Consider the following 26149-nt stretch of genomic DNA (forward strand, 5'->3'; position numbering starts at 1 on the left):
TAGGTAGAATTCACTCAAAGTAGACCTGTCCATGTTGGAATGAAGAACTCACTGCTGCTTGCAGGGTACCGTCGTCATCCCAGATGTAGGCTCTGTCTTGTATGACCCTGAACAATGGGAGACGCCTCAGAAGTTCAACCCAAATCACTTCCTGGATGAAGATGGAAATTTCTACTGCAGGGAAGCCTTCATTCCATTTGCAGCAGGTAAGTGTGCTCACTGAGGTCTAGATACTAAGACTGAATTTTATTTTGGGGTTTTTTTGGTTAAAGAATTTACATTAAGGGTGTGCCCATGGGCGGGGGGGAATACATTTTGGAGCCTCACTCGTTTTTGTTCAGTGTGGTTCCATTCCTTTCAGGACTGTTTGGGTCCTGCGCTGTTTGCTTTGGGACGCAGTCAGAGGATCAGGGCAGCCCAAGGTATTGCAGCGCTGAGGTGCCAAATGCTGCCTTGCCCTACAACCCCAGGAGGGGCAGGCCCCTTTTCAAAACTAACCGTTGCAAGCTTTGAAAGTGGCTCAGGAGGCAGGCTGGAGGGCAGGTGGACTTGGGGAGAGCTGGTCTTGTGGTCGCAAGCATGACTTGTCCCCTTAGCTAAGCAGGGTCTGCCCTGGTTGCATATGAATGGGAGACTTGATGTGTGAGCACTGGAAGACATTCCCCTCAGGGGATGGAGCTGCTCTGGGAAGAGCAGAAGGTTCCAACTTCCCTCCCTGGCAGCATCTCCAGAATAGAGCTGAGAGAGATTCCTGCCTGCAACCTTGGAGAAGCCGCTGCCAGTCTGTGAAGACAATACTAAGCTAGATAGACCAATGGTCTGACTCAGTATACAGGTGAAACTCGGAAAATTAGAATATCGTGCAAAAGTCCATTAATTTCAGAAAAAGTATACAGTGTACTGTGCTTGATTGGCCAGCAAACTCGCCTGACCTGACCCCATAGAGAATCTATGGGGCATTGCCAAGAGAAGGATGAGAGACATGAGACCAAACAATGCAGAATTGCTGAAGGCCGCTAATGAAGCATCCTGGTCTTCCATAATACCTCATCAGTGCCACAGGCTGATAGCATCCATGCCACGCTGCACTGAGGCAGTAATTGCTGCAAAAGGGGCCCAAACCAAGTACTGAATACATATGCATGCTTATACTTTTCAGAGGTCCGATATTGTTCTATTCTTCAATCCTTGTCTTCTTGGTTCCATGTAATATTCTAATTTTCTGAGATTGTGGATTTGGGGTTTTCATGAGCTATACGCCATGATCATCACAATTATAACAAATTAAGGCTTGACTTATCTTGCTTTGCATGTAATGCGTCTGTCTCATATATCAGTTTCACCTTTTAATTTGCATTACTGAAATTAATGGACTTTTGCACAATATTCTAATTTTCCAAGTTTCACCTGTATGGCAGCTTCCTATGTTCCTCCGCTTCTCTCCTTGAGCTTCTGGCAAGCTTTGCCAGGACTGCGAGGAGGGGGCACTTTTGGGAAGGATCCGATTGGTCCCAAAGAGCTTTCTGATGGCAGCAGTGGAGAGCATCTTGCCACCCTGGTCTTGTGGTAGCCAGCATGAATTCTCTCGTTTGCTAAGCAGTGTCCACTCTGGTTTGCATTTGAATGGGAGACTACATGTGAGTGCTGTGCGATATTCCCCTGAGGAGATGGGGCCGCTCTGGGAAGAGCACCAGCATACTTGCATGCAGAAGATTATACGTTTCTTCCCTGGCATCTCCAGATCGGGCTGTGAAAGGCTCCAGCCTGCAACCTTGGAGAAGCCACTGCCAGTCTGGGTAGACAATACTGAGCTAGATGGACCAAGGGTCTGAATCAGTAGAAGGCAACTTCCTATATTTCCTACTGGCGTCCCAGTAATCCACAGCCTGAGGTGACTGCCTCACTTCACCTCCTGAAAGGGTCACCCTTGCAGAGCATCCCAATATATTTTGGAAGCCTCATTATGTTTGAGATGCTTTGTTTTTAATCTATCAGTCACCATCACCCATGTCAGCAGTGGTAGGTGTTGCGGTGCAGTGTTACCAATGAGATGCAAACTGCTCTTTCTTCCTTCCTGTCCATATAGGGCATCGTGTGTGTCTGGGGGAGCGCTTGGCACGGACTGAGCTCTTCATTTTCTTCACCAACCTTCTGCGGACTTTTAAATTGCAGCTTCCGGAGGGAGTAAAGACGATCAACACAGAGCCAGTGATTGGGGGGCTGGCAATGGTACCACACCCCTATAAAGTCTGTGCCGTTCCTTACTAGGTTGCACAGCGGAGAGAGAAAGGAAGAACATTACTGAATAGGGGACACGGGAATTTCCTGCAAAAGCTGGATATATCTCTGGTAGCCAGATGACTCTGCAATATTCCAAATGTCGTCTTTCTGTTTCCTTCCTTCTGGGATCGAGTCCCCATTCAGCCATGAAACTCACTGGGTGGCTCTGGGCCAGTCACATATCTCTCAGCCTAACCTACCTCACAGAGGGTGGTTGTGAGGATGAACATAAACATGTTCAAATGTAAAACAACAACAAATAAAATAAATAAAGATAAAGATAACGGTGAATAAAAAAGAAAGAAAGAAAAGTGACCTTGTTGATCCTTTATAAAAACACAGAGGAACCAAATATGTTCTGGGACAAAAGGTGAACAGGAAGCAATCAATATGAGCATTTGATCAATTTGTAAAGCTCAAGGGTGAGCACTGATGGCTTGATGGAAGCAGGAACTAGCCAGCTCCCCATGCTGCCTAGAAGTTTTTCACACAGGGCTTTTAAAGCCCTTGGAATGGAGGGGGGGGGGTGTTCACATATTAGCCAGATTTACCCCAAAGTCCCTGCGATCTATCAGGGAGCAGTTCTCACCCAATTTGGGTTTTTCATTGCACTTTAGAGCGCAGCCCTATTTACATCTGGGTTTTTTAAAAAATCCACTTTTTGCTTTGGGTTTTTGGGATAACTTGGAGTTTGCAGTCAAGCGCTGCAGAAAATCCACAGTAAAGCCTGCTGTGTGGAGAACTCCCTGCTGGTGTGTCTGCTACCTACTCTCCCTGGCATCTGTTCATTCAGCACATGTTCACAAAAGCAATGAGGAATGATCCCAGCCTCAGGCGTGATTCAGAAGGCTGGCCAACCAGGGTTCCAAATCTCTGAACAACTCTCCCTGTGCTGAGTGCTGATCTTTGCAGACAGGTGCTAAATGCATGATCACTTGAGGGGGCATGGTCAGCCTGACTGAGTGGCTAACCAACACCCATCCAGTCACTTCCACACATTGGGGCTATTCTGACGATCAGCAAAAATCAGGCCAGGAGAGCCTAGCCCAATTTTTGCCGATCGTCAGAACCACTGGGCTCGGCTGCAAGCCCAGTGGTTCTAGAGCGGGTAACCCGCTCAAGAACCCCTGCCTCAAAACCAGGTTTGCGGAGCAAGTGCTCCATAAACCTGGTTTTAAAGCTCATGAGTAGCCATGGTGCAACTTCGTGCCATGCCTACTCATGAGTAGACCCCCAGAGGAGAGGCAAAAAGCCGCCTTCCAACTCCGAGGGTCCCCCCAGTATGCCCTGCGCACTCGCACAGGGCATACTGGGCTCCTGGAGGCCACGTGGCCACCGAGCTCCCCAGCCCCCACCGGCTCCATCACGGAGCCGGCAATCGTGTGGGTGGCCGATCCAACCGCACAGGGCTCCCTCTCCGCTTGTGAGCAGGCTTAGCCTGCTCTCCCCACTCACCCTGCAAAACTGTGCAAAACCGGGTCTCATGGAAGGGTTATGAATGCCAACACAGGAAGGGTTATGAATGCAAATGCACTGGGCAATACTCACAATTAGGCTTTCTTTAAGTTAGAGGTAAGGATCAGTGTCATGCAGAGAATTTTGCTCATGTCTTGGAAGAACATGGCCAAAGAAAAACATCCAACAGACTGCTGAGGCACTAAGAGATGACATCGCTACCCTGCTGGTCACAACAGCTTTTGAGTACAGATTGATTAAGTGCCGTCAAGTCAGTGTCGACTCTTTGTGACCACATAGATAGATTCTCTCCAGGATGATCGGTCTTCAACTTGCCCTTTAAGGTCTCTCAGTGGTGCATTCATGACTGTTGTAATCGAGTCTATCCACCTTGCTGCTGATCGTCCTCTTCTTCTCTCTCCTTCCACTTTCCCCAGCATTATGGGAAAATAGGGAGTTCCCTTCTCAAGGGAGCTGGGTTTTTGCACAATGTGTCCAATGTATGAGCCTGGTCCTTTGTGGCTCGAGTGAAACTTCTGGATTGATTTGTTCTATGATCCATCTTTTTGTTCTCCTGGCTGTCCATGGTCTCCTCAAAAGTCTTCTCCAGCACCCAAGTTCAAAAGCGTCAATGCTTTTTCCATCTTGCTTCTTCAAAGTTCAGCTTTCTTGTCCATAGAGTGTCACGGGGAAAACCATGGTCCGAACCATTCTAATCTTTGTAGGTATCAACATGTCACGGCATGAGTACTAGAGGACCTCTTTCGCAGGGTGAGGAAAGGACTTGTTGGGCCTTGTGGCAACTTGCCTGCTGCTCACCCTTCTGCTTCTTCTGCCACGCAGCGGGTGCTGAGGCAAGCTGACCTTTGCCTGACTCCCACCTTTGGCACCCCATAGCAGGAAGAGCAGCGGCATCCCTGAGGAACCCATGCCAGCACACAGCAGCTATAGTATACTTGGGTTGTCAGGGCTGAAGAAGGGAGCCAGTGCCACCTTCTGGGGAAAGTAAGAATAGCCTGTGAGCTGTTTTCAAGCCACCATGCAAACTGTTTTTTAAAAAAATAAAAAAAAAAACCCTCCCCATCTGAGGAACCCTATATCTCTGGAGTATCTTAACCCCTGTCCCTTTAAGAATCTTAGAATGTTCCCATCCTGTGATTTCAACTGCCCGTTTGCCTACATTTCCCCAGTAACAACTCTGCATCGGAAGAAGTGTGTAGTCACCCCAAAAGCGAATGCTATGTTAAAACACCTTAGAATTATTTCAGTTAGTCTAGTGCTACCTATTTCTTTGCAAGTAGACTATATCTCTGGGGTAGTGGATAAACCATCTGAGAATTATTTATTTATTATTATTAATTTTATTATATAATATTTTTATGTTTTATATAAATACACACGCACACACACCACTTTGAGAAATTCTGTTGAAAAGCAGTTTGGGTGAGGATGAGGCCCCAGGTTTTCATCCTACCTTTCTTCCACACAACTGAAAATTGGGAGCACACAAAGCTCCCGTCCCGAACCTGGGTAGCATACAATTTTTGGTTGTGTGGATGATCTCATGTTTCATGTTCATATGGTTTTCAACAACAACAAATCTCAAAGCCATTTACATTGCAAAAGGAAAGAGAATATGTTCCCAAAGGAGATCATAATCTACAAAGAAACACAAGGGAAGATGTCATGAAACCAGCCTCCATGCAGCCCAAAAGCTTAGCATTTTAGAATTGTGTTAGGAGTTAGAAATGATATTAGCTATATTTTCCAACACCTACCTGCTTCCTACCTTTAGACAAATAAAGTAGGGGTTGTTGTTTTTTTGAGAGAACAACCTCATTTATTGTGTGTGTTGTGTGCAGAGACTCTGGAGTTGCAGCTTCGCACAAGCTGACTGCTTGGCTGAGTTACTTAAAGGCAAACTTAACTAAAGAGGTGAACTGAGTCAGAGTCCCACTCTGCAGAGACAGGGGATCCTCTAAAGGTTTGTTCAGACTCAAACTTGAGTTGTCTCTAGAGTGGTGGCAGTGAGTACCAGGCACTGCACTGGAACAGGGATGTGTGAGTCAGGCCGCCCAAGCTCCTGTGGATTCAATTACACTGACCTTGTGTACCCAGGCTTTGTTTCTACTACAGGAGAACCTCGTTACCCACAGGGTTCAGTTCCATGCCTACTGCTGTGAGTAACGGAACTGAGAGTAACAAGTCATTATTGCTAAGGGGAAAGGGGTGGTTGCTATGGGGAAAGGGGTGGTTAGGTTCCAAAGTGGAGGGGAAATGGTGGGAGGAAACCTCCAAAAAACTTGAAGAAACGTACTGTGGTGTGCTCTTCGGGGTCTGTTTTTGGCCAACAGGAATCCCTCTATGTTCCAGGAATGCCACCCCAAACTGAAGATTTTCAGAAAATAGTCCAAAAAGCCCCCCCTCTTTTTTTTTTAAGGAAAGGAGCCACAAAATGACTCCTCGGAGGAAAAATGGCAGGTGGAAGTGACCTCCACAGTAGCTTCTGGTCCTCTAGGAACTGCGGATACATGGGTTTTAACCTCTTCATACCCATAGACACTGAAAAAGGGTGTCAACGAGATGCCCCACGGATACGTGGAACCACGAATAGCAGTTCTGCGAAGAGCACTTCCTATATATGTATTCCGATCACTTCTGGGGACCCAAGTCTGGGGAGAAACAGACTATAGGTATATCATAGGATAGAGACCACTTTGGGGGACAATCTATAGCATATTGACTAGCCTCAGTTAGCATCAGTTGGTCAGGTAAAGGAAAAGTGTGCCATCAAGTCGATTTTGACTCCTGGTGCCCAGAGAGCCCTGTGGTTTTCTTTTTGGTAGAATGCAGAAGGGGTTGACCATTGCCTCCTCCCATGCAGTATGAGATGATGCCTTTCAGCATCTCCCTATATTGCTGCTGCCTGATACGGTACCAGCGGGGATTCGAACCAGCAACCTTCTGCTTGTTAGTCAAGCATTTCCCCACTGCGCCACTTAAGGTGGCTTTAAACAAGGAGGGCAAGGTGTAGAGTAGAACATTTTCAATTAAACTACAGCGTGAGGAAACATTTAGAGCTAAGCTAGCAGAGTGGATGTACTATAATAACCCCAGATAAGAGATGCCCTGGGCTGTTAGCCATGAGAGAGAGAGAGAGAGAGAGAGAGAGAGAGAGAGAGAGAGAGAGAGAGAGCTGAAAGGATTATTGAAGGGTTTTGCTGAGCCAGGTTGTAACTTTTACTCTAAAGAAAAGGGGGGAGGAGTTCTAGTCCCACCCCCCACTCCCCAAGACATAAATTTTGGGTGAGATATAAATATGTTGAATAAAAATAAATTTAAACGTAAAAATAAATTTTTACAAGTGGGTAGAAAGTCCCAAGAAAAGTAAGGAGCAAACAGAGGTACAAGGGGTATAATGCCTTGACAGGGCTTTTTTTCACTCTTCACTGACTGTGCAGCAGACTGATTCAAGATTAAGAGCAGGTAATGGAGGGAGGAACGGGACCAGCCTCCCACAAACCTCCAGTGGCCTCAGGTGGCAGATTGGAGATTGAGGAGGCAGGGGCGCCCTGGGGTGCTCCTCCTCTCTTTTGCCACCTCGGAGTGGCAGTCAGGCTCAGTCTTCCCTGTAAGAGGGATTTCCAGATGTTGTTGACTACAACTCCCACAATCCCCAGCTGCAATGGCCTTTGGCTGGGGATTCTGGGAGTTGTAGTCAACAACATCTGTGAATTGCTCTTACAGGGAACACTGGTCAGGCTTATCCTCATCTCCCTCGCCAGCAGCTTCTAATTGCTCTGCTCCCCTGGACTGCAGTGGGTGGGGGATGGAGCAACAGGAAGTGTGGACTTGCTCTTGCTCCCGTCCCCACCTGCTGTAGGGAGGGGAGAAATTAGAGGGTTAGTGAGGGAGACGAGAGGGAGCCTGAGTGAGGACAGCAGTTGCCATCACTCCTACACCAGATAAATAGGGGAGTGATTGGAGAGAGATCAGTGTGGGGGAGATTGCGCCTTGACATGCCCTGTGCACTTTGTGGGGGCAAGGTTGGGGCTTGTGGGGGGTAGCAAATTAGAAATTGCTAATTGGCATGTTTTTTTCTTACTGAGCAGGAAATGGGGGTCAATAGAGCTTGGGGCAGAGGCGGAGCCACCATAAGGTGGATGGGTCCAAAGAAGAACCCTTACTGCCCTGCCTCCAGATCTGCCTCACCCTTCCAAACGGTGGCCTCACTTGCCTCCCCCCGTCTCCCCTCCCCCGCTGGCCAGCTCACCTGCTGCCATACTGTGCTGTATGGCACCCCTGCACTAGGGATGTGCAAACCGGTTCCAGTTCAAACCGGTTCGGTTCAACGGTTCAAACTCGGACCAAACCAGGCATAGGTTTTGCCCTGCTGGTCCGAGTTCGAACCAAATTGGCCTCGGTTTGAACTGGTTCAGACTGGTTCGAAGCTTCTATGGTCCATTTCAGGTCTGTCCTCCATTTTGTGACACTTTGTTTTGCTCAGTTTGGCTCATCAGCTGTCCTCCAATTTATGAGACTTGTTTTGCTCAGTTTGCTGACCTTGCATTGGCTGAGCTATTGATTCTGTGATTGCCAGCAGTGTGTTGGTGTGTTGTTTTGGCCTTGCCCCTAAATTCTTTGCAGTTTGTGTGCCGGGTTGGTTTTACTGCCTTGCGCCGTCTAGTTAGGTCTTGTTGGTTTGTGGTGGTGGTTGTGTAGCTATTCTGTGCTGTTGTGGTGTTTGGTTTGGTCCCCTTGGCTTTGCAGTTCTTTCAGTGGCTGTTTTTTGGTTCCCAGTTGTCTGGCTTCTTAGTTGTATCACTGTGTGTGTGTGTGTGTGTGTGTGTGTGGCATGCTAGAGGTACAAAAGTGGGGTGGGTGGTAGGCATTCAGGGGTGCCTACCACCCACCAAAACCCAAGGCAATCAGACACTTCTCTGATTATTGGTGAATTTCTGAAGTATTTTTTATTTCCCATAGGGAATAATGGAGATTTGTGGCAGCCCCACCCCACCCCTTTGGGGGGGTGCCAGGGCACCCCAGAGTTGGTCTGGGGGCATGGCAGGGCTGACCTCAGCTGCCCCAATCCACTCCCAAGTTGATAAGAATTATTTATTTATGAATTTTTAAAGAATTGATTTTGGGCTGCATAGGAAACCATTGCTAGACCTTTCACCTACTGACCTAGTTAATTTAAGCTCATAATACAGTGTGTTCTTCTGAATGAAAAAGGCTCCCACTGAAACTGGTAAACAAAATTTCCCTCTCCCTGAATTTCAGGCTGATAGAATGTCACCCTTTTCTTACTCCTGCTGCTCCTGTGCATTTAACAGCGAGCTGACACACACATTCAGCAGATGAAGCCTAGCCTTGCCTTGCCATGTCCCCCGGAATTTAGGGTAGCCCCCGGATTTTGGCTCCTTCACCCGGCTGCTAAATTCCACCTGGATTTATACAGCTTTCAAATGTGCTGCCCAGATTGCCCAGATTTCACTCTGGATCCAATCACATGGGAAGGCAGAGAAGGAGGAGGAAGTATACAAATCTAAATCAATCAATCAATCAATCAATTAAATTTCAATCAGTTGCTACATAATTTGCATAATATGCAAATATACATAATAGGCAAATTAGGCCAGCTGGAATTGGGAAGCTTGAATATGCCAACCCTAATGAAGCCCTTCCCAGCTTTTATCTCCTCGACAAGAAAAACTTGCCTGCCTAATTTCTTCATGTCCATTTGCTGTTGAAGTAGGGGAGCAGTGCTAGTAGTTTAGAAGTTGGCAGCCTTACCAGCTGCTGTTAGGAGGTGGGGAACAGCACCAGTAAACGGCTGTCGGCCTTACCTCTTGGCCATGAGATCATCTGCTATCTCTCTCCTAGCAACAGGCCGTGTCAGCCAAGAAACGTGGCCTGGCTGGCATGTTAACCTATGGCAATTGCATTTCAAGGCTGGTAAATATTTGAATAGTCATAGAAAAGAGGGCAGCCCAAGAGTGTGTATGTCCATGTTAAAAGCCAGCCCATAATCCTGTAGCTTCAGGGGACAGGAGAGAGGCAAGCCGTCTAAAGGAGCTGAGCCTAGGGAGGAAGATGTTTCCAGTCATTCCAGTTCTTTTAGGGCTCTTAGCCTTTCTTTTTGCCTGGCACTTTCTGAACATCCAAAGGGCCAGGAGCAAACTTCCTGCTGGACCAGCACCACTTCCTGTCATTGGCAACATGGGGATACTTGGCTTTCAAATCCATCATGAAACTTTGCTCAAGGTACAATCACGTTTCCCTAGCATGTGGCTGTCTTTAAAAGTCCGTCTGGAAGCAATAGCTGCGGGAAGAGGGGAAACTGTGTGGATGCCAGGCACAACCTATCATGAACCAGGCTGGTATAAAGCAAGGCTTCTCAACAGCCCTGTAGCCAGCTAGAAGGGAATCCCCGAGGTGGAGCCAATCACCGTGGCTAGAGTTGCCATGCCCCACCCTTGGAATTTGGGTTCCACCCAGATTTTAAGCATCTCGCCCAGATTGCTTAGCCCGCTCAGATTTGCCCGGATTTCAGTTTTCTTTCTTTTTTCTTTTCTTTTTTCTAAAGCTAAGCTCTAGCCCTTGTAGAAGCAGAGTTATGGAGCAAAATGTGCAGTCACTATTTGGCTCAGAAATTATTTTCGAGCCAATTTACATAATATGCAAATTAGGTGCCCAGATTTGGAAAACCAGAACATGGCAACCCTAACCGCGAGTAAACGCGGCGAGCTTCATGTTGGGGCTTCCCCTGCCCAGGTCTTGAGGGGATGACCCTATCAGGTAAGGGCAGACGTAAACAGCAACACGCTGTAGGGGTGAACCCACGAGATGGAGCCAATTGCTGATAGTTGTTATGAAAGGAACCTGTCCTTGAGATACCTGGACCTGAGTTGTCTAGGTCTTTCAAAAGAGAGGCCACTGGTCAGCACTGTTTATCACTGTTAAATACTCTTGAATTGTATTGAGCATCTTACTGAAATAGTTATTACACCTTTTAATAAACAACCTTACATTTAAAAAGTGGGAACATTTAAGCAAAAGAAGAGAGGTTTGTTTTATTTTTACATTTATATCCTGCTCTTCCTCCAAGGAGCCCAGAGCAGTATAGATGGTTATGTTTATCCTCACATCAACCCAGTGAGGTAGGTTAGGCTGAGGGAGAAGTGACTGGCCCAGAGTCACCCACTGAGTTTAATGGCTGAACAGGAATTTGAACTCGGGTCTCCCTGGTCCTAGTCTAACCACTATACCAGGATGTGCTTGAAAATCCAAACATACTGGGTCTGTACACTCCAGCAGTGTTCTCTTTAATTTTGTTCATCTGTGTGCAGAATGAATTTTGTTCTGGGTGGTAGTATCAAGGCAGTGTGTGCACACGTATATTAAGAATGGAGCTTTCCTGATTAAACCTGAGTGGGATTTAAAATTAACTGAGTGGACATCAAAAAACATGTGAGCACACACTCACATGTGAGCCTTACAGGAAACACTGGACTCCAGTGCATCTAATCAATCACCAGCTGCATCATCCCTTTAGAGTAGTCGTGTTGAGGTGTTTGGAAACAGTACCAGAAGGGAATTTAATATTGCGGTTGGGGATAGCTGCTAAGTTACATCTAGCTGCCAAGGTGAAAGGCAAACTGGAAACATCTGCTTATCACAGGTTTAGTTTGATGCAACAGGAAAACTCTTGGTCGTGGACAAGATATCACTCCAAATCAATGAGGCATGCAACTCACATTTTGTTCTTCTTCGATAAATGGATCCTACTTATTATATATGTGGGCTCAGCAAAGACAATGCGTAGAAAACACTTATATCTTAGTCAGTCTTCATTTTGTAATCTGAAAGGGTTGCCCCTGCTCTGGGATTGTAGGGTGTTGTTGTGGTGTTGCTTTTTTATTTTAAAACTAATTTTGAATTTCCCAACCTCCCTTCTATAACCTGTAATGAAAAGAAGTTTTAATTATTGCTTGTACACTTTTATAAATAGGTTTTTCAAAAGAGGAAAAGGTTACAACCAGTTTCAGTGGGGTAGCCAAGTTAGTCTGTTGTAGTGAAAATAACTTAGGCCAAATTCAGACGTAACAGGAAACCAAAAGTCCCTTCATCTCCAGTTTCCGTAGCCATACATCCGAATGCAGACAACCCTGGTTTCCCTCCCCAAACTCCATTCTGAAGCTTGGGTTCAAAGTGGAATTTTGCCCCCTTCAACTCTGGTTGCACGGTGCCAGCGTTACATCTGAACGCTGGTGTCGCAGTTTCCGCCTCATAGAACCGGAGAGGGAAGGTCCTCCCTCACTCTGGCTGCCTTTGGCTACTGGGGCTGTCATTCATGAATAAAAGAAGCCCCAGCAGCCAGTTCCCCCTCCTCTCTGTAGTCAGCAAGATTGCAGTTAAACCGCTCTCCATTTTGTCTGAATGCAGACAGGAGAGCAGGGGAAGGGGGGGGGGGGGACAGAACCACAGGTCTATTGGACCCACAGTTCTGCATTATGTCCAAAGGCGATGAAAGAGATTTGAGGTCTCTTAAAGGCTAACCAATTTATTGTGGTATATTTTCATGAGCTAGAGCCTGCTTTGTCAGATGCATCAAGTGTTATCTTTTCCTCTGGGTGCAGCGAGGAAAAAATGTAAGCAGACTGGAGTCCAAGATCCATGGAATGAAAGAGTAGCCGTGGATCTGTGATACTTCTACACAGAGCCAAATTCAAGAGAAGAACACAGCGTCCCATCCAGGAGAGCAGCCCATGTGATAACATTATATTTTCTGTCCTGCTATGCTACTTCAGGTCACATAGTGGGAAACGGAATGTTGTATTCTATCTAGTAATCATTTGCAGTTTGTTTGTTTGGACATTTGTCCCAGGGGGGAATCCTATAGAGAGTGTGGGGGAGGTGTCAGAGAGGAAAGGGGAGGGGAAGGAGAAGGAGAAAATGGAGTTGCTGCTGAATAAATCTTTAGTTAAATCTACATAAGATTTCCTTGAGTGTATGAGGGGTGCAGCTATAAAAGAATATCCAGTTAAGTATGAACTGAGTAAACTCAAATCAGCTGGTGAATTGCGACCGAGCAGCTGAATACTAAAGCTCAAAGGAAGTCTTTTGCTTGAAGTATGGTGACCTCAACAGATACTCCTAGGAGGATGAAATGTTCTCCCACTGGTTTCTGAAGGTTGCCATTTTATTTTATTTTATTTGATTTTATATTTATTTATTTCTATATCGCCCCAAATGCAAGTTCTCTGGGTGGTTTACAAAACCATAAAAACAGCCAATAAAAGATTAAAACATTTCAACAATTAAAATAGTTAGAACTATTAAAACACAATTAAAACAGTATCTAATTAAAAGCTTGGATGAACAAGCGCATCTTGACTGCATTTTGGAGGTCAGGTACCATTTATTTTCCACTCAAGAGACTCACACGCTTGGCCTACTTACACAGAGGAACATCATGTCTGGCAGGTGCTGGAATATATTAAACCACTGGGAACTGTAAGTATGAAAGAGCCTCTGACCATTGAGTCATAGTCTAGGTTTATGCAGAACCAGTTCGAATTGAACCTGGTTCAATTTGAACCAGCCCAGTTCAGATCGAACAGGTTCAGCCTGGTTTGACTGGTTCGGGATGCATGTAAAGGGAAGTTTGGTAAAGTTTCTTCTTTACAAAAAAACAGGGGAGGTGTCCCTAGCAACTAAAATGGGGTACAGAAGAGTGGTGGAGGCAGAAGGAAGGTCACCTTACACGTGGTGGCAGCTCCATGGTGGCAGAGGGTAGGGGACAGCTCCTCTAGGCCCTGGCAGCACCCCTCATCAATAAGGGCTTGGTTCAGGCCTCCATGCATGCACGGAGGCCCAAACCAAGCCCCTGCAAGCCTGTGCTAATGGGGGGAGAGCCAGCAGGGCCTCGGGGCCGCCAGCAGCCTGCCACAGGACCTCCTCTGCATGTAAAGTGAGCTCCCGCCTTCCTTCCTGCCACTTCTGGAATTACTTTTACTTGCTAGGGATCCCTCTTTGATTGTAAAGGGGATCCTTACCAGATTCCTCCTTACAAGCATCCCAAACTGGATCAAACCGGGCCGAACAAGTTCGACCTGGTTCAAGCGCACAAACCAAACCATCCCTCTGGTTCTTATGAACCAGTTTGTGGACCGGCAGTTTGGTTAATATTCAGTTCAACTACAAATCAAACTGCTCAGAATGGTTCCGTGCACATCCCTATCATAGAGTTGGGGGTTCTTAAAGGTCACGGAGAGGAGAGCTGGTCTTGTGGTAGCAAGCATGACATGTCCCCATAGCTAAACAGGATCTGCCCTGGTTGCATATAAATGGGAGACTTGATGTGTGAGCACTGCAAGATATTCCCCTCAGGGGATGAAGCCGCTCTGGGAAGAGCAGAAGGTTCCAAGTTCCCTCCCTGGCTTCTCCAAGATAGGGCTGAGAGAGATTCCTGCCTGCAACCTTGGAGAAGCCACTGCCAGTCTGTGAAGACAATACTGAGCTAGATCGACCAATGATCTGACTCAGTATATGGCAGTTTCCTATGTTCCTATGTTCCTAGTCCTACCCCCTTCTGGATGGAGGAAATCCAGAGCATCCCTAAGAGATGGCTGTCTAGCCTCTGCCTGAAGACCTCTGACAAGTGAAAGCCCATCAGTGTGGTGTAGTGGCTAGAGTGCTGGACTAGGACCGGGGAGACCCGAGTTCAAATACCCATTCGGCCATGATACTAGCTGGGTGACTCTGGGCCAGTCACTTCTCTCTCAGCCTAGCCTACTTCACAGGGTTGTTGTGAGGAGGAACTTAAGTACGTAGTGCACTGCTCTGGGCTCCTTGGAGGAAGAGCGGGATATAAAATAAATAAATAAATAAATAAAAATACATAAATAAATCACTCCCTAGGTTATTGGTTTAATTATTGAACTTCTCTCACCATTAAGAAGTTTATCCTAAAATTCAACCAAAATCTGCCATCCTGTATCTTAAGCCCATTGAATCTAGTCTTGTCCTCAAAGCTACGCAGAACACGGAGTTCTGGCCCTCTTCCATGGGACAGCCCTTCAGGCATTTCAAAAGTGCTATCATGTGCTGCCTCCTCTTTTCCAGGCTAAACTGGGTAAAGAGACCATTTTGAAAGTGGTGACTTCCTTATATTTAGCGGGGAAAGAGGAAACTGTCCCTTCCAGTGGCTGTTGCTGGTGTCTACCTTATGTATCTTTTTTAGATTGTGAGCCCTTTGGGGACAGGAAATCATCTTATTCCTTTTTCTATGTATTCCCCTTTCTGCTGTGGTTGTTATTATATAATTATCATCCTCAACGAAAACGCTTTTGTGGGTTTTAATAAGAACAACAATCAGAATGCACCGATGTGTAGTAGCGGCATGTGCTATGCCAGTGTCATCTCGAGCTCTGGCTGAGGCACTGCCGAGATGTTACTGGCCACACTCCCTGATGATGGCCACACCCCTCAAGCCAACATCCGTGTCAGTGGAGGAGCCGTTCCACCTCCTTCCCCCTGATGCCAGCACATCCTTCCTGCTGTCCTTCCTCAGCCTCCCCGGGCTTGCAGGCAGTTCGCTAGCGGGATGGCTTGCTTTCTGTCTTGTGACAGCAAGCCATCCAGCTAGTAAACTGGCTGCAAGCCGGTAGAGGTTGAGGAAGGAAGAGGAAGAGAGCCGGTCTTGTGGTAGCAAACATGAATTCTCCCATTTGCTAAGCAGAGGCCACCCTGGTTTGCATTTGAATGGGAGACTACATTTGAGCACTGTAAGATATTCCCCTTAGACAGGCCTGCTCAACTTAGCCCCCCTCCCCAGCTGTTTTTGGACTACAACTCCCATTATCCCCAGCCAAAGTGGGCAATAGCAAGGGATTATGGGAATTGTAGGCCAACATCTGCAGGAGGACCGAAGTTGAGGAGCCTTGCCCTTAGGGGATGGGGCCACTCTGGGGAGAGCGCCTGCATGCTTGCATGCAGAAGGTTCCAAGTTCCCTCCCTGGCAGCATCTCCAAGATAGGGCTGAGAGAGACTCCTGCCTGCAGCTTTTGAGAAGCTGCTGCCAGTCTGTGAAGACAATACTGATCTGACTCAGCAAAAGGCAGCTTCCTATGTTCCTAAGCAAGGCGTGAAGGACATAATGGTATCAGGTGGAGGGTCCAGTCCACTTTCTCCCTGATGCCAGCTCATCCTTTAGGCCACCCTTCCACAGTCTCCCTTGGTTTGCAGTGAGAGGCAATGCATTGTGGGGGCAAAAGTGGTGGTGAGGAGCTCTGGTGGCAGCAGGCAGGTGAGGTAATGCCTATGGACAGTGGGACTCCCACAGTGGGAGGCACCACCTGAGGCCATCACCTCACCTTGCCTCATGGACGAGCCATCCTTGTGCTAAATATGTGAATTACAATCACATACTGTGTGGCTTAAACTTTTTATCTTGGATCTGCAGCATTTACCAACAACAATCAGCCAAGATAATAGTGAATGGATCTCTTTCCAGGAAATGTATCATAAATAAAGGTACTCGGCAAGGCTGCCCTCTTCCACCATTACTTTTAATAATTGGATTAGAGCCACTGGCGGCAAAGATTAGACAAGAATCAAGAAAAATGGATTTATTTGGGGGAAACAAGAACATAAACTTAAACTATATGCAGATGACATATTACTCACTGTTACACAAATCAGACTCTTTTGATTTATTACTTGCAAGTATATATCAGTACGGGATAATGTCAGGTTTCAAAATAAATAGGAATAAAACTCAAATTGTTTCTTGGAATTTAAATGACATGGAGAGAGATTACTTACTTGAAACTACCAGATTTCAAATCACTTTGAATCCAGTTAAATATTTAGGAATTAACTTGACTAAGAATAACAAGGACTTATTCAAAAATAATTATCAACCAACTTAAGAACATAAGAACAGCCCTGCTGGATCAGGCCCAAGGCCCATCTAGTCCAGCATCCTCTTTCGCACAGTGGCCCACCAGATGCCGCTGGAAGCCACAGACAGGAGTTGAGGGCGTGCCTTCTCTCCTGCCATTACTCCCCTGCAACTGGTACTCAGAGGCACCCTGCCCTTGATGCTGGAGGTGGCCCACAGCCCTCCGACTAGTAGCCATTGATAGACCTCTCCTCCATGAAGTCATCCAAACCCCTCTTAAAGCCATCCAGGTTGTTGGCTGTCACCACATCCTGTGGCAGAGAGTTCCACAAGTGGATCATGCGTTGTGTGAAAAAGTACTTCCGTTTGTTGGTCCTAGACCTAATGGCAATCAATTTCATGGAGTGACCCCTGGTTCTAGTGTTGTGTGAGAGGGAAAAGAATCTCTCTCTCTCCACTTTCTCCATACCATGCATGATTTTATAGACCTCTATCATGTCTCCCCGCAGTCGTCTTTTTTCTAAACTAAAAAGCCCCAGGTGTTGTAGTCTTGCCTCGTAAGAAAGGTGCTCTAGGCCCCTGATCATCTTGGTTGCCCTCTTCTGTACCTTCTCCAGTTCAACAATGTCCTTTTTAAGATGTGGTGACCAGAATTGTACACAGTACTCCAAGTGTGGTTGCACCATAGTTTTGTATAAGGGCATTATCATATTAGCTGTTTTATTTTCAGTCCCCTTCCTAATGATCCCTAGAATGGAATTGGCCTTTTTCACAGCTGCCGCACATTGAGTCTACACTTTCAACGAGCTGTCCACAACAACCCCAAGATCCCTCTCCTGGTCCATCACCGACAGCTCGGATCCCATCAGCATATACTTGAAGTTGGGGTTTTTCGTCCCAATGTGCATCACTTTACACTTGCTAAAATTGAACCTCATTTGCCATTTTGTCGCCCACTCCCCCAGTTTAGAGAGATCCTTTTGGAGCTGCTCACAATCCATTTGGGATTCCACTACCTGGAAGAGTTTGGTATCATCTGCAAATTTGGCCACATCGCTGCTCACCCCTGCTTCCAGATCATTTATGAACAAATTAAAAAGCACCTGTCCCAGTACAGATCCCTGGGGGAATCCACTTCCTACCTACCTCCATTGTGAAAACTCTCCATTTATACCTACACTCTGTTTCCTGTCTTTCAACCAGTTAGCAATCCACACATGTACTTGTCCCTTTATCCCATGACAGCTAAGTTTCCTCAGGAGTCTTTGATGAGGAACTTTGTTAAAAGCTTTTTGGAAGTCCAGGTAGACTATGTCAACTGGATCACCTTGATCCACACACTCGTTGACACTCTCAAAGAAGTCCAAAAGGTTGGTGAGGCAAGATTTACCTTTGCGGAAGCCATGCTGGCTCACTCTGAGCAGGGCCTGTTCTTCTAGGTGCTTTACAATTTTATCCTTGAGGATGCTTTCTATCAATTTGCCTGGAACGTACGTTAGGCTAACTGCCCTGTAATTTCCCGGATTGCCCATGGATCCCTTTTTAAAAATTGGTGTTACATTTGCTACTCTCCAGTCCTCTGGTACAGAGCCCGATTTCAGGGATAAGTTAAATATTTTGGCAAGGAGGAAAGCTATTCTCTCTGATTTGAATAGATGGAAAAAACTAAAACTCTCTTGGTTTGGAAGAATATCTTAGATAAAAATGAATGTACTGCCTAGAATGAATTTCCTCTTTCAAATGATTCCAATTAGAATTGAGGATAAGACTTGGAGTTTATGGCAGAGACAGATTAATCAGTTTATTTGGGATTATAAAAAACCCAGGATTAAATTCAAAGTAATGCAATATTCGAAGGAAAGAGGCGGATTAACTATTCCTAATTTAAAGCTTTATTATCACGCCAGTTGCCTAACTTGGATTTCAGATTGGATTTTAACACACTATAATTATTTTTCGGAAATGGAAAGTTTTGATCTTTCTAAAGGTTTACATAATTTTTTATGGGTTACAAAAAGAAGTGATTTTGAGATTCACCAACATACTATTAGAAATAGTCTTCTGCATTGCTGGGATAAATACCAAAAGAAAATAAGTCCTGTGTCATCACCTTTGACTTCAATTTAAAATGTATATTTTTATGAAGATGCTCAAACGATGGGCAGGAAACTCTTGTACTTTAAGGAATCTATTGGTTAACAATGTTAAATTGAAGCCAATCCAAAGTCTTATAGAAGAGTCTGCTCAGGAACATCCTTGGTTTAAGTATCAACAAATTGGAGGGAAACTTAGGGAATTAATGGAATTCGAAGACCTTTTTAATAAACATCCGGACCACCTGTTAAGGATGATTTATAAACTGTTATTGAAGTACGAAACTGAAACTGAACAAATAAAAGAATGTATGATAAAATGGATGCAGAATATCAACAAGACAATTCCTCTTAGCAATTGGGAATTCCAGTGGGAAAAGAATATCCAATTTACTCTTAGTAGTAATTTGAGGGAGAACTGGTACAAAAGGTTATTTTGGTGGTACCTGACTCCTTTAAATATTAACACATTTGATAATGATTGTCCAAAGGAATGCTGCAAATGTAATCAACAAATAGGGATGTTTTTTCATATCTGGTGGACTTGTGATAAAGCCCAAGTCTTTTGGAAGCAAATACATTGTAAAATGGAGCAAATCTTAGATGCCAAATTCTCTTTTCTACCCGAACTTTTTCTTTTAAGTATGATCAAACCTAATATTCCTACTAAATACACTGAGTTGTCTTTATACATGATTACAGCAGCTAGAATTCTTTATGCTACTCATTGGCATTCTCCTATAATCCCTTCTGTAGCTGTTTGGTTTATTAAACTGTGGGATTATGCTTCTATTTCTAAAGTTTTTGCTTATGGGAAAAATTCTTCAACTGCTAGCTTGGCAGAGAGGCACCTTTTATGTGGTGATTCTCTTTATTTAGCAGAGGGAGAGTAACTGGCCCTATACATCCCCAGCACAGTACTTCCAGTGACTGTTGCTGGTGTCTGTCTTGTGTTTATTTTTTTATTGTGAGCCTTTTGGGGACAGGGAGCCATCTTATTTATTTACTAGTATTTTAAAGCCCGTTATAATAACGGGCGCTAGGTTCCCCCCCCCTTATTCCTTCTTCCTTTTCTCTTGCCCTTTTTTGTTTGTTTCTTTTTTATTTCTTTCTCTTCCTTTCTTTCCTTTCCTCTGCAGTTACCTCTTTGAAACTATGGTCTACTTTACATTGGCTGTGTAGGAAGTTGTATATCAAGTCAGAGACCCTTGATCCGTTCATCAACCTCACTATTGCCTACTACACTGACTGGCAGCATCTCCCCAAAGTTCCAGGCAGGAGTCTTTCCCAGCCCTCCCTGGAGATGCTGCCAGGGCTTGAACCTGGGGTCTTTTGCAAGCAATAACTTACTATGGAGTAAGCCTTGTTGAAATCAGTAGGGCTTACTTCTGAGTAAATGTGCACACTGCAGACTCAGGCTGGAAGTATTCTACACACACCACCACCCATCTCCTTTGCAAGCTGCGGTGCGGGCGGCGACGTGACACAGACACACACTAAGCAAGCCAGCCTTGCCTGGTATATGCTTGCTGTAGTGTAGTAGAGAGAGGCTTGGGTTCGCGGGGAGAAAAAGTGCTGGTGTTTCTCTCCGGTGGGGGAAACAGCGCAGAGAGCCTGACTGAGCTTCGCCCTTCCTGGAGTGAGAGAAGTGCAAAGAGGAAAGAGTTACCTCCTTGTTCTCTCACCTGCTGGCAAACAAATTGAGGAGGCTGGGAGCAGAAAAGCCTTTTTAGAGGAACCCCCCCCACCCGGAAAAGGAGGCATAGGAAGAAGCCGGGCAGAGGTGCCGCTGCGGCCGCCAGCGCCGGACAGGGTGAGGAGGCGGCGGCAAGAGGACCGCCTCCCGCGCCTTCCTCCCCGCTGAATTGCCTCCCTGCGGCCGGGTAGGATGCGCCGTCACTGCCTCTGTGCTTCTGGTCGGATGGTGAGTGCCGGCCCCACCGCCATCAGTGCCGCCCGCAACCGCCGTCTTCCCCTTGGCCCTGCCTCCCAGAGTGCCGCCCAGAGTGCCGTCCCAATTGCTGCCCGCCCCCGCCGTCTTTCCCTTCCCGGTGTCCTTTCCTCCGGGCGGACAGATGCGGCAGCAATAGAACCGGCCAGCATGGCCGCCTGGTGTTGGTGGTCCTGTCTCCCTTGGGCTGTTCTGGGCCTGCGCTTTGTGCAGGCCCAGAACAGCCCAGGGAGGCAGGGACGCAGATCCCCAACGTTCCAAGGCCACGGCCACTCACTTAGCCTTTTATTATATAGGATTGTTCCTTCGTGTAAACCACGCTAAGCCATTTTTGGAAGGGCGGTATAGAAATTGAGTGAGTAAATAAATAAATAAATAAATAATAACAGATTTTTTTCTGTTGGTTTGGGAACCTTTTATAAACTTTAACATTACACAAGGGCAAAGTTTGTTTCCGAGATATGGTTTTGATCTTTGAATACTTGCCAGTTCTGTTACTGAATTATCAATCTAAGTGGTGGACATTAATTTGCTTGGTTTTCTCTTTCTTTTTCTTGCTTTCTTTTTACTTTGTTACCTGATGTATTGATCTTATCGGTCTTGATCTTGTAATGAGATATTCTTTTTTTGTTTTTTTTCCTTTTCTGTATTATTATATTAATTAAATTTTAAATAAAAAGCTTTATTAAAAAAATACAATCACATACTGTGCCTGGGCCACATCTCGTGGGCCACTGTGGGAAACAAAAATTGAAACAGATATTTGGTCTGATCCAGAGGGTAGTTTGTTCAGCTATGGTGTCCCAGAGCCACAAGCTGTTACTTTGTCCAGATGGCCATAACCTTTAAACCGTGTGACCGACTTGTATTCATTAATGGGCCATGTGGACAAAGAGCCCAGTGGAGTGGTCAGAACAGACTCGGGTGAATAACCGACAGTCCAGCCAAGAGGGTTACTTGCCATGGAAAGCTGTTCTGTGCTAAGTAAAACATCCTTTAGGACAAGGATGTTCTAAACTGTCTGGAAAAACTAAAAATCAACACATTGCCAGAGCCAGAAGGCATCCACCCAAGAGTTCTGAATGAACTCAAATGTGATTTTGCTGATCTCCTAGCAAAAATATGTAACTTGTCTCTACAATCCAGCTCTGTACCAGAGGAATGGAAAGTAGTTGATGTAACTCCTTTTCAGAAAGGGATCCAGAAGCTTAACAGCTTAACTTCTGTGATGGGTAAATTGATGGAAAGCACACTTAAGGACAAAACTGTTAAACTTGTATAGAAGAACAGGCCTTGCTGAAGGAGAACCAGCATGGCTTCTGCAAGGGCAAGTCTTGCCTCACTAACCTTTAGGAGTTATTTGAGACATGTGGATTTTATTTATTATTTATTCTATTTCTATACTGCCCTTCCAAAAATGGCTCAGGGTGGTTTACACAAAGAAATAATAAATAAATAAGATGGCTCCCTGTCCCCAAAGAGCTCACAATCTAAAAAGAAACATAAGACAGACACCAGCAACAGTCACTGGAGGTCCTGTGCTGGGGGTGGATAGGGCCAATTCCTCTCCCTTTGCTAAACCGACCGCTGGGTGTTCGGTCACTGAGATAGCTGGTCGTAGAGTGATCCTGTAATCCATAGTTGTTATGTTGTGTGGAATGAGTATTGTATGGGGTTGTGGTTTATGAGGTTACGTAAGATATATTTTTATGGAATTGTGTTGCTGTGTATGTTGTTGCTTCTAAGCCACCCTGAGTCCTATGGGGAGTAGGGCGACATATACATCTAAATAAATAAATAAAGAGAATCACCATGTTAAAAAGTGCCTCTTTGCCAAATTAGCAGGGATAAAGGTGGTCCGGTTGACATAGTATCCTTGGACTTCCAAAAAGCTTTTGACAAAGTTTCTCACCAAAGGCCCTTAGGTGCACTTTCCACTTCAGGTGACTTTCAAAAGCAAGCCTGGGGATTTTAATGGCTTGATATTATGAAAAATATTGGGGGTGGATCTCCAGGAATAACTTGTATCAAAAGACCCATTCACACATTATGTTCAACACTCATACAATGAGTGTACAATGTACACAGGTACAGTTATTCACATGTTATTCTGAATGCAGGTATAGAAGTACACCTCCTATCTGTATCCTGCATTTGAAGGACCTGTATTCAGGTTCCACTTTTTAAATGAACACAGATACAGTCATTTGCACAAATACATGTATGAGTGTGTAGACATCTGTACTTTTGTACAGCATAATGTTGAATTGGACTAAAGTTGGCAAGCTTACTTGCATGTGAACACCCAGAGATTGTTCCTGGCCTGACCCAGTGATGCAGTTCTTATAGGTTGACTTCACATGACAGAGTGGCATGGAAGGTTCTGCCAGCCAACAGTTCCCAGTGAGAAAACAATCCCAGAGAGAGCCCCACGTTCTGCTACCAGAATGTCGTCTAAACCCGCCAAAGTTGGGTTCCCCAGCTGCACTTCCTTCTGGGAACCTAATATCTTTAATCAACTTCAAATCCCAGTTCTGCTTCCCAGTCAAATTAGCAGCCCCTCCCAGTTGCTTTGAAGTAAACAAAAAATGATTCTTAGGGATCTAGTCATTAATTTCTGCATTGCGTCTCGTTCGGACCCTAATTCCTATCTGCAAATAATGAAATTCACTTATAAGCAGCATTCCAGGGTTGGTTATTTATTTATTTATTTATTTATTTATTTATTTATTTATTTATTTATTTATTTATTTATATTTGCTTTCTATACTGCCCTTCCAAAAATGGCTCAGGGTGGTTTACACAGAGAAATAAGCAAATAAGACAGATCCCTGTCCCCAAAGGGGTCACAATCTAAAAAGAAACATAAGATAGACACCAGCAACAGTCACTGGAGATAATATGCTGGGGGTGGATAAGGCCAGTTACTCTCCCCCTGCTAAATAAAGAGAGTTTATGGCAAGAATCTGGTATTATCATTCCTTATCAACTTTACAAGTTTCCACAGCCAACTGCAATAGTGATAAAGGTAAAGATATGCTGTCTAGTTGGTGTTGACTCCTGGCGCCCACAGAGCCCTGTGGCTGTCTTTGGTAGGAGACAGGAGGGGTTTACCATTGCCTCCTCCTGCACAGTATGAGATGATGCCTTTCAGCATCTTCCTATATCGCTGCTGCCCGATATAGGTGTTTCGCCATAGTCTGGGAAACATACAGTGAGGGAAATAAGTATTTGATCCCCTGCTGATTTTGTCCGTTTGCCCTCTGACACAGAAATGACCAGGCTATAATTGGGATGGTAGGTTTATTGTAGCTGTGAGAGACAGAATAACAACAAACAAACCCTCAAAAGCCCAGTGCCCAAAAGTCAGCAATGGATTTGCATTGTAGTGAGGGAAATAAGTATTCGATCCCCTATCAACCAGCAAGATTTCAGGCTCCCAGGTGTCTTTTCACTATATGCAGGTAACGAGCTGAGATGAGGAACACCCTCTGTAAGGGAATGCTCCTGATCCCAGCTTGTTACAGTACCTGTATAAAAGACACCTGTCCATAGAAGCAAGCAATCACTCAGCTTCCAAACTCACCACCATGCCCAAGACCAAAGAGCTGTTGAAGGATGTCAGGGACAAGGTTGTAGACCTGCACAAGGCTGGACTGGGCTACAAGACTATCGCCAAGCAGCTTGGTGAGAAGGTGACTACAGTTGGCACGATAACTCGCAAATGGAAGAAACACAAAATAACTGTCAATCTCTCTCGGTCTGGGGCTCCATGCAAGATCTCACCTCGTGGAGTTGCAATGATCATGAGAACAGTGACAAAGCAGCCCAGAACTACACGGGGGAAACTTGTCAATGATCTCAGGGCAGCTGGAACCATAGTCACCAAGAAAACAATTGGTACGCCGTGAAGGACTGAAATCTTGCAGTGCCCGCAAGGTCCCCCTGCTCAAGGCAGCACATGTACAGGCCCGTCTGCAGTTTGCCAATGCACATCTGAATGATCCAGAGGAGAACTGGGCGAAAGTGTTGTGGTCAGATGAGACCAAAATCGAGCTCTTTGGCATCAACTCAACTCGCCCTGTGTGGAGGAGGAGGAATGCTGCCTATGAGCCCAAGAACACCATCCCCACCGTCAAACATGGAGGTGGACACATTATGCTTTGGGGGTGTTTTTCTGCTAAGGGGACAGGACACCTTCACCGCATCGAAGGGACGATGGACGGGACCATGTACCATCAGATCTTGGGTGAGCACCTCCTTCCCTCAGCCAGGGCATTGAGAATGGGTCGTGGATGGGTATTCCAGCATGACAATGACCCAAAACACACAGCCAAGGCAACAAAGGAGTGGCTCAAGAAGAAGCACATGAGGGTCCTGGAGTGGCCCAGCCAGTCTCCAGACCTTAATCCCATAGAAAATCTGTGGAGAGAGCTGAAGGTTCGGGTTGCCAAACATCAGCCTCGAAACCTTTCTGACTTGGAGAGGATCTGCAAAGAGGAGTGGGACAACATCCCTCCTGGGTTGTGTGCAAACCTGGTGGCCAACTACAAGAAACATCTGACCTCTGTGATTGCCAACAAGGGTTTTGCCACCATGTACTAAGACATCTTTTGTGAAGTGATCGAATACTTATTTCCCTCACTACAATGCAAATCAATCGCTGACTTTTGGGCACTGGACTTTTGAGGGTTTGTTTGTTGTTATTCTGTCTCTCACAGCTACAATAAACCTACCATTCCAGTTATAGCCTGGTCATTTCTGTGTCAGAGGGCAAACGGACAAAATCAGCAGGGGATCAAATACTTATTTCCCTCACTGTACCAGCAGGGATTCGAACCAGTAACCTCTTGATACATTTTATTGGGAGGGATACACCAGCCACAGTATCCTGAAATATGCGTACGGGACAACTAATGTGTTTGCATGCTCTTGAGAACCAGAGTCTGACCGGTAGATAAGCCCATCCTAATCTTATTTCTTTATTTTTAACTAATTTATTGATGCACATGAAGAGAATATGAACTTTGCACAGACCAGTATGGATGTGTTTATCTAAGTCAATAGTGCTGTTTTGGCAGGTGGTGCAACTGTTCTAATAATCTATTTCCCTTTTTGGCTGGGTGACAACTTCTAAACAGCTATTCCAGATAAATGTCTCCATAATTTTGGCAAAATTATAAACACTCCCAGTTTGGGGTAAGGGTTTTGTTTTCATTCACAACTAGAGGAAGTTCAGTGAACTATCGAGAATATTAAAAGTTGGATCAGTGCCAGCACTCATGTAATCCGGTCTCACTTGCAGATCCTGCCAAAGCTGACTCCTCCCCCCCCCGCCCACTTTCCTTCCCACACGATACAGACGCCTTGCAGAAGCTAAGCAGGTCTCGGTGTGATCACTGTCTGGACAGGAGGAGACCCACATATACTACTTGGGGGGGTGCTGTAGCTCAGTGGTAG

General features: G+C 45.6%; 2 protein-coding genes across 4 annotated transcripts in view; both read left to right on the forward strand.

Moving 5' to 3' along the window:
• The window catches only part of LOC128351051 (cytochrome P450 2C25-like), a 33047-nt gene extending 30779 nt beyond the window's left edge, over positions 1 to 2268 (forward strand). The window contains exons 8-9 of the mRNA XM_053310153.1: positions 65 to 206; positions 2087 to 2268. Coding sequence (XP_053166128.1) covers positions 65 to 206; positions 2087 to 2268 — 324 coding nt within the window. The remainder of the gene's footprint in view (positions 1 to 64; positions 207 to 2086) is intronic.
• Positions 2269 to 9788: 7520 nt separating this feature from the next.
• LOC128350341 (cytochrome P450 2J4-like) overlaps positions 9789 to 26149 on the forward strand; it is a 41915-nt gene continuing 25554 nt past the window's right edge. Inside the window, exon 1 of one of the 3 annotated variants that reach the window (XM_053308515.1) lies at positions 9789 to 10002. In XM_053308515.1, coding sequence (XP_053164490.1) covers positions 9832 to 10002 — 171 coding nt within the window. In that variant the 5' untranslated portion in view covers positions 9789 to 9831. Of the gene's footprint in view, positions 10003 to 20185; positions 20663 to 20950; positions 21045 to 26149 lie in introns of those variants that run through there. The other 2 variants (XM_053308516.1, XM_053308517.1) reach the window with 2 other exon arrangements.

Source organism: Hemicordylus capensis, chromosome 3, assembly GCF_027244095.1.
Source record: "Hemicordylus capensis ecotype Gifberg chromosome 3, rHemCap1.1.pri, whole genome shotgun sequence".
Lineage (NCBI taxonomy): Eukaryota > Metazoa > Chordata > Lepidosauria > Squamata > Cordylidae > Hemicordylus > Hemicordylus capensis.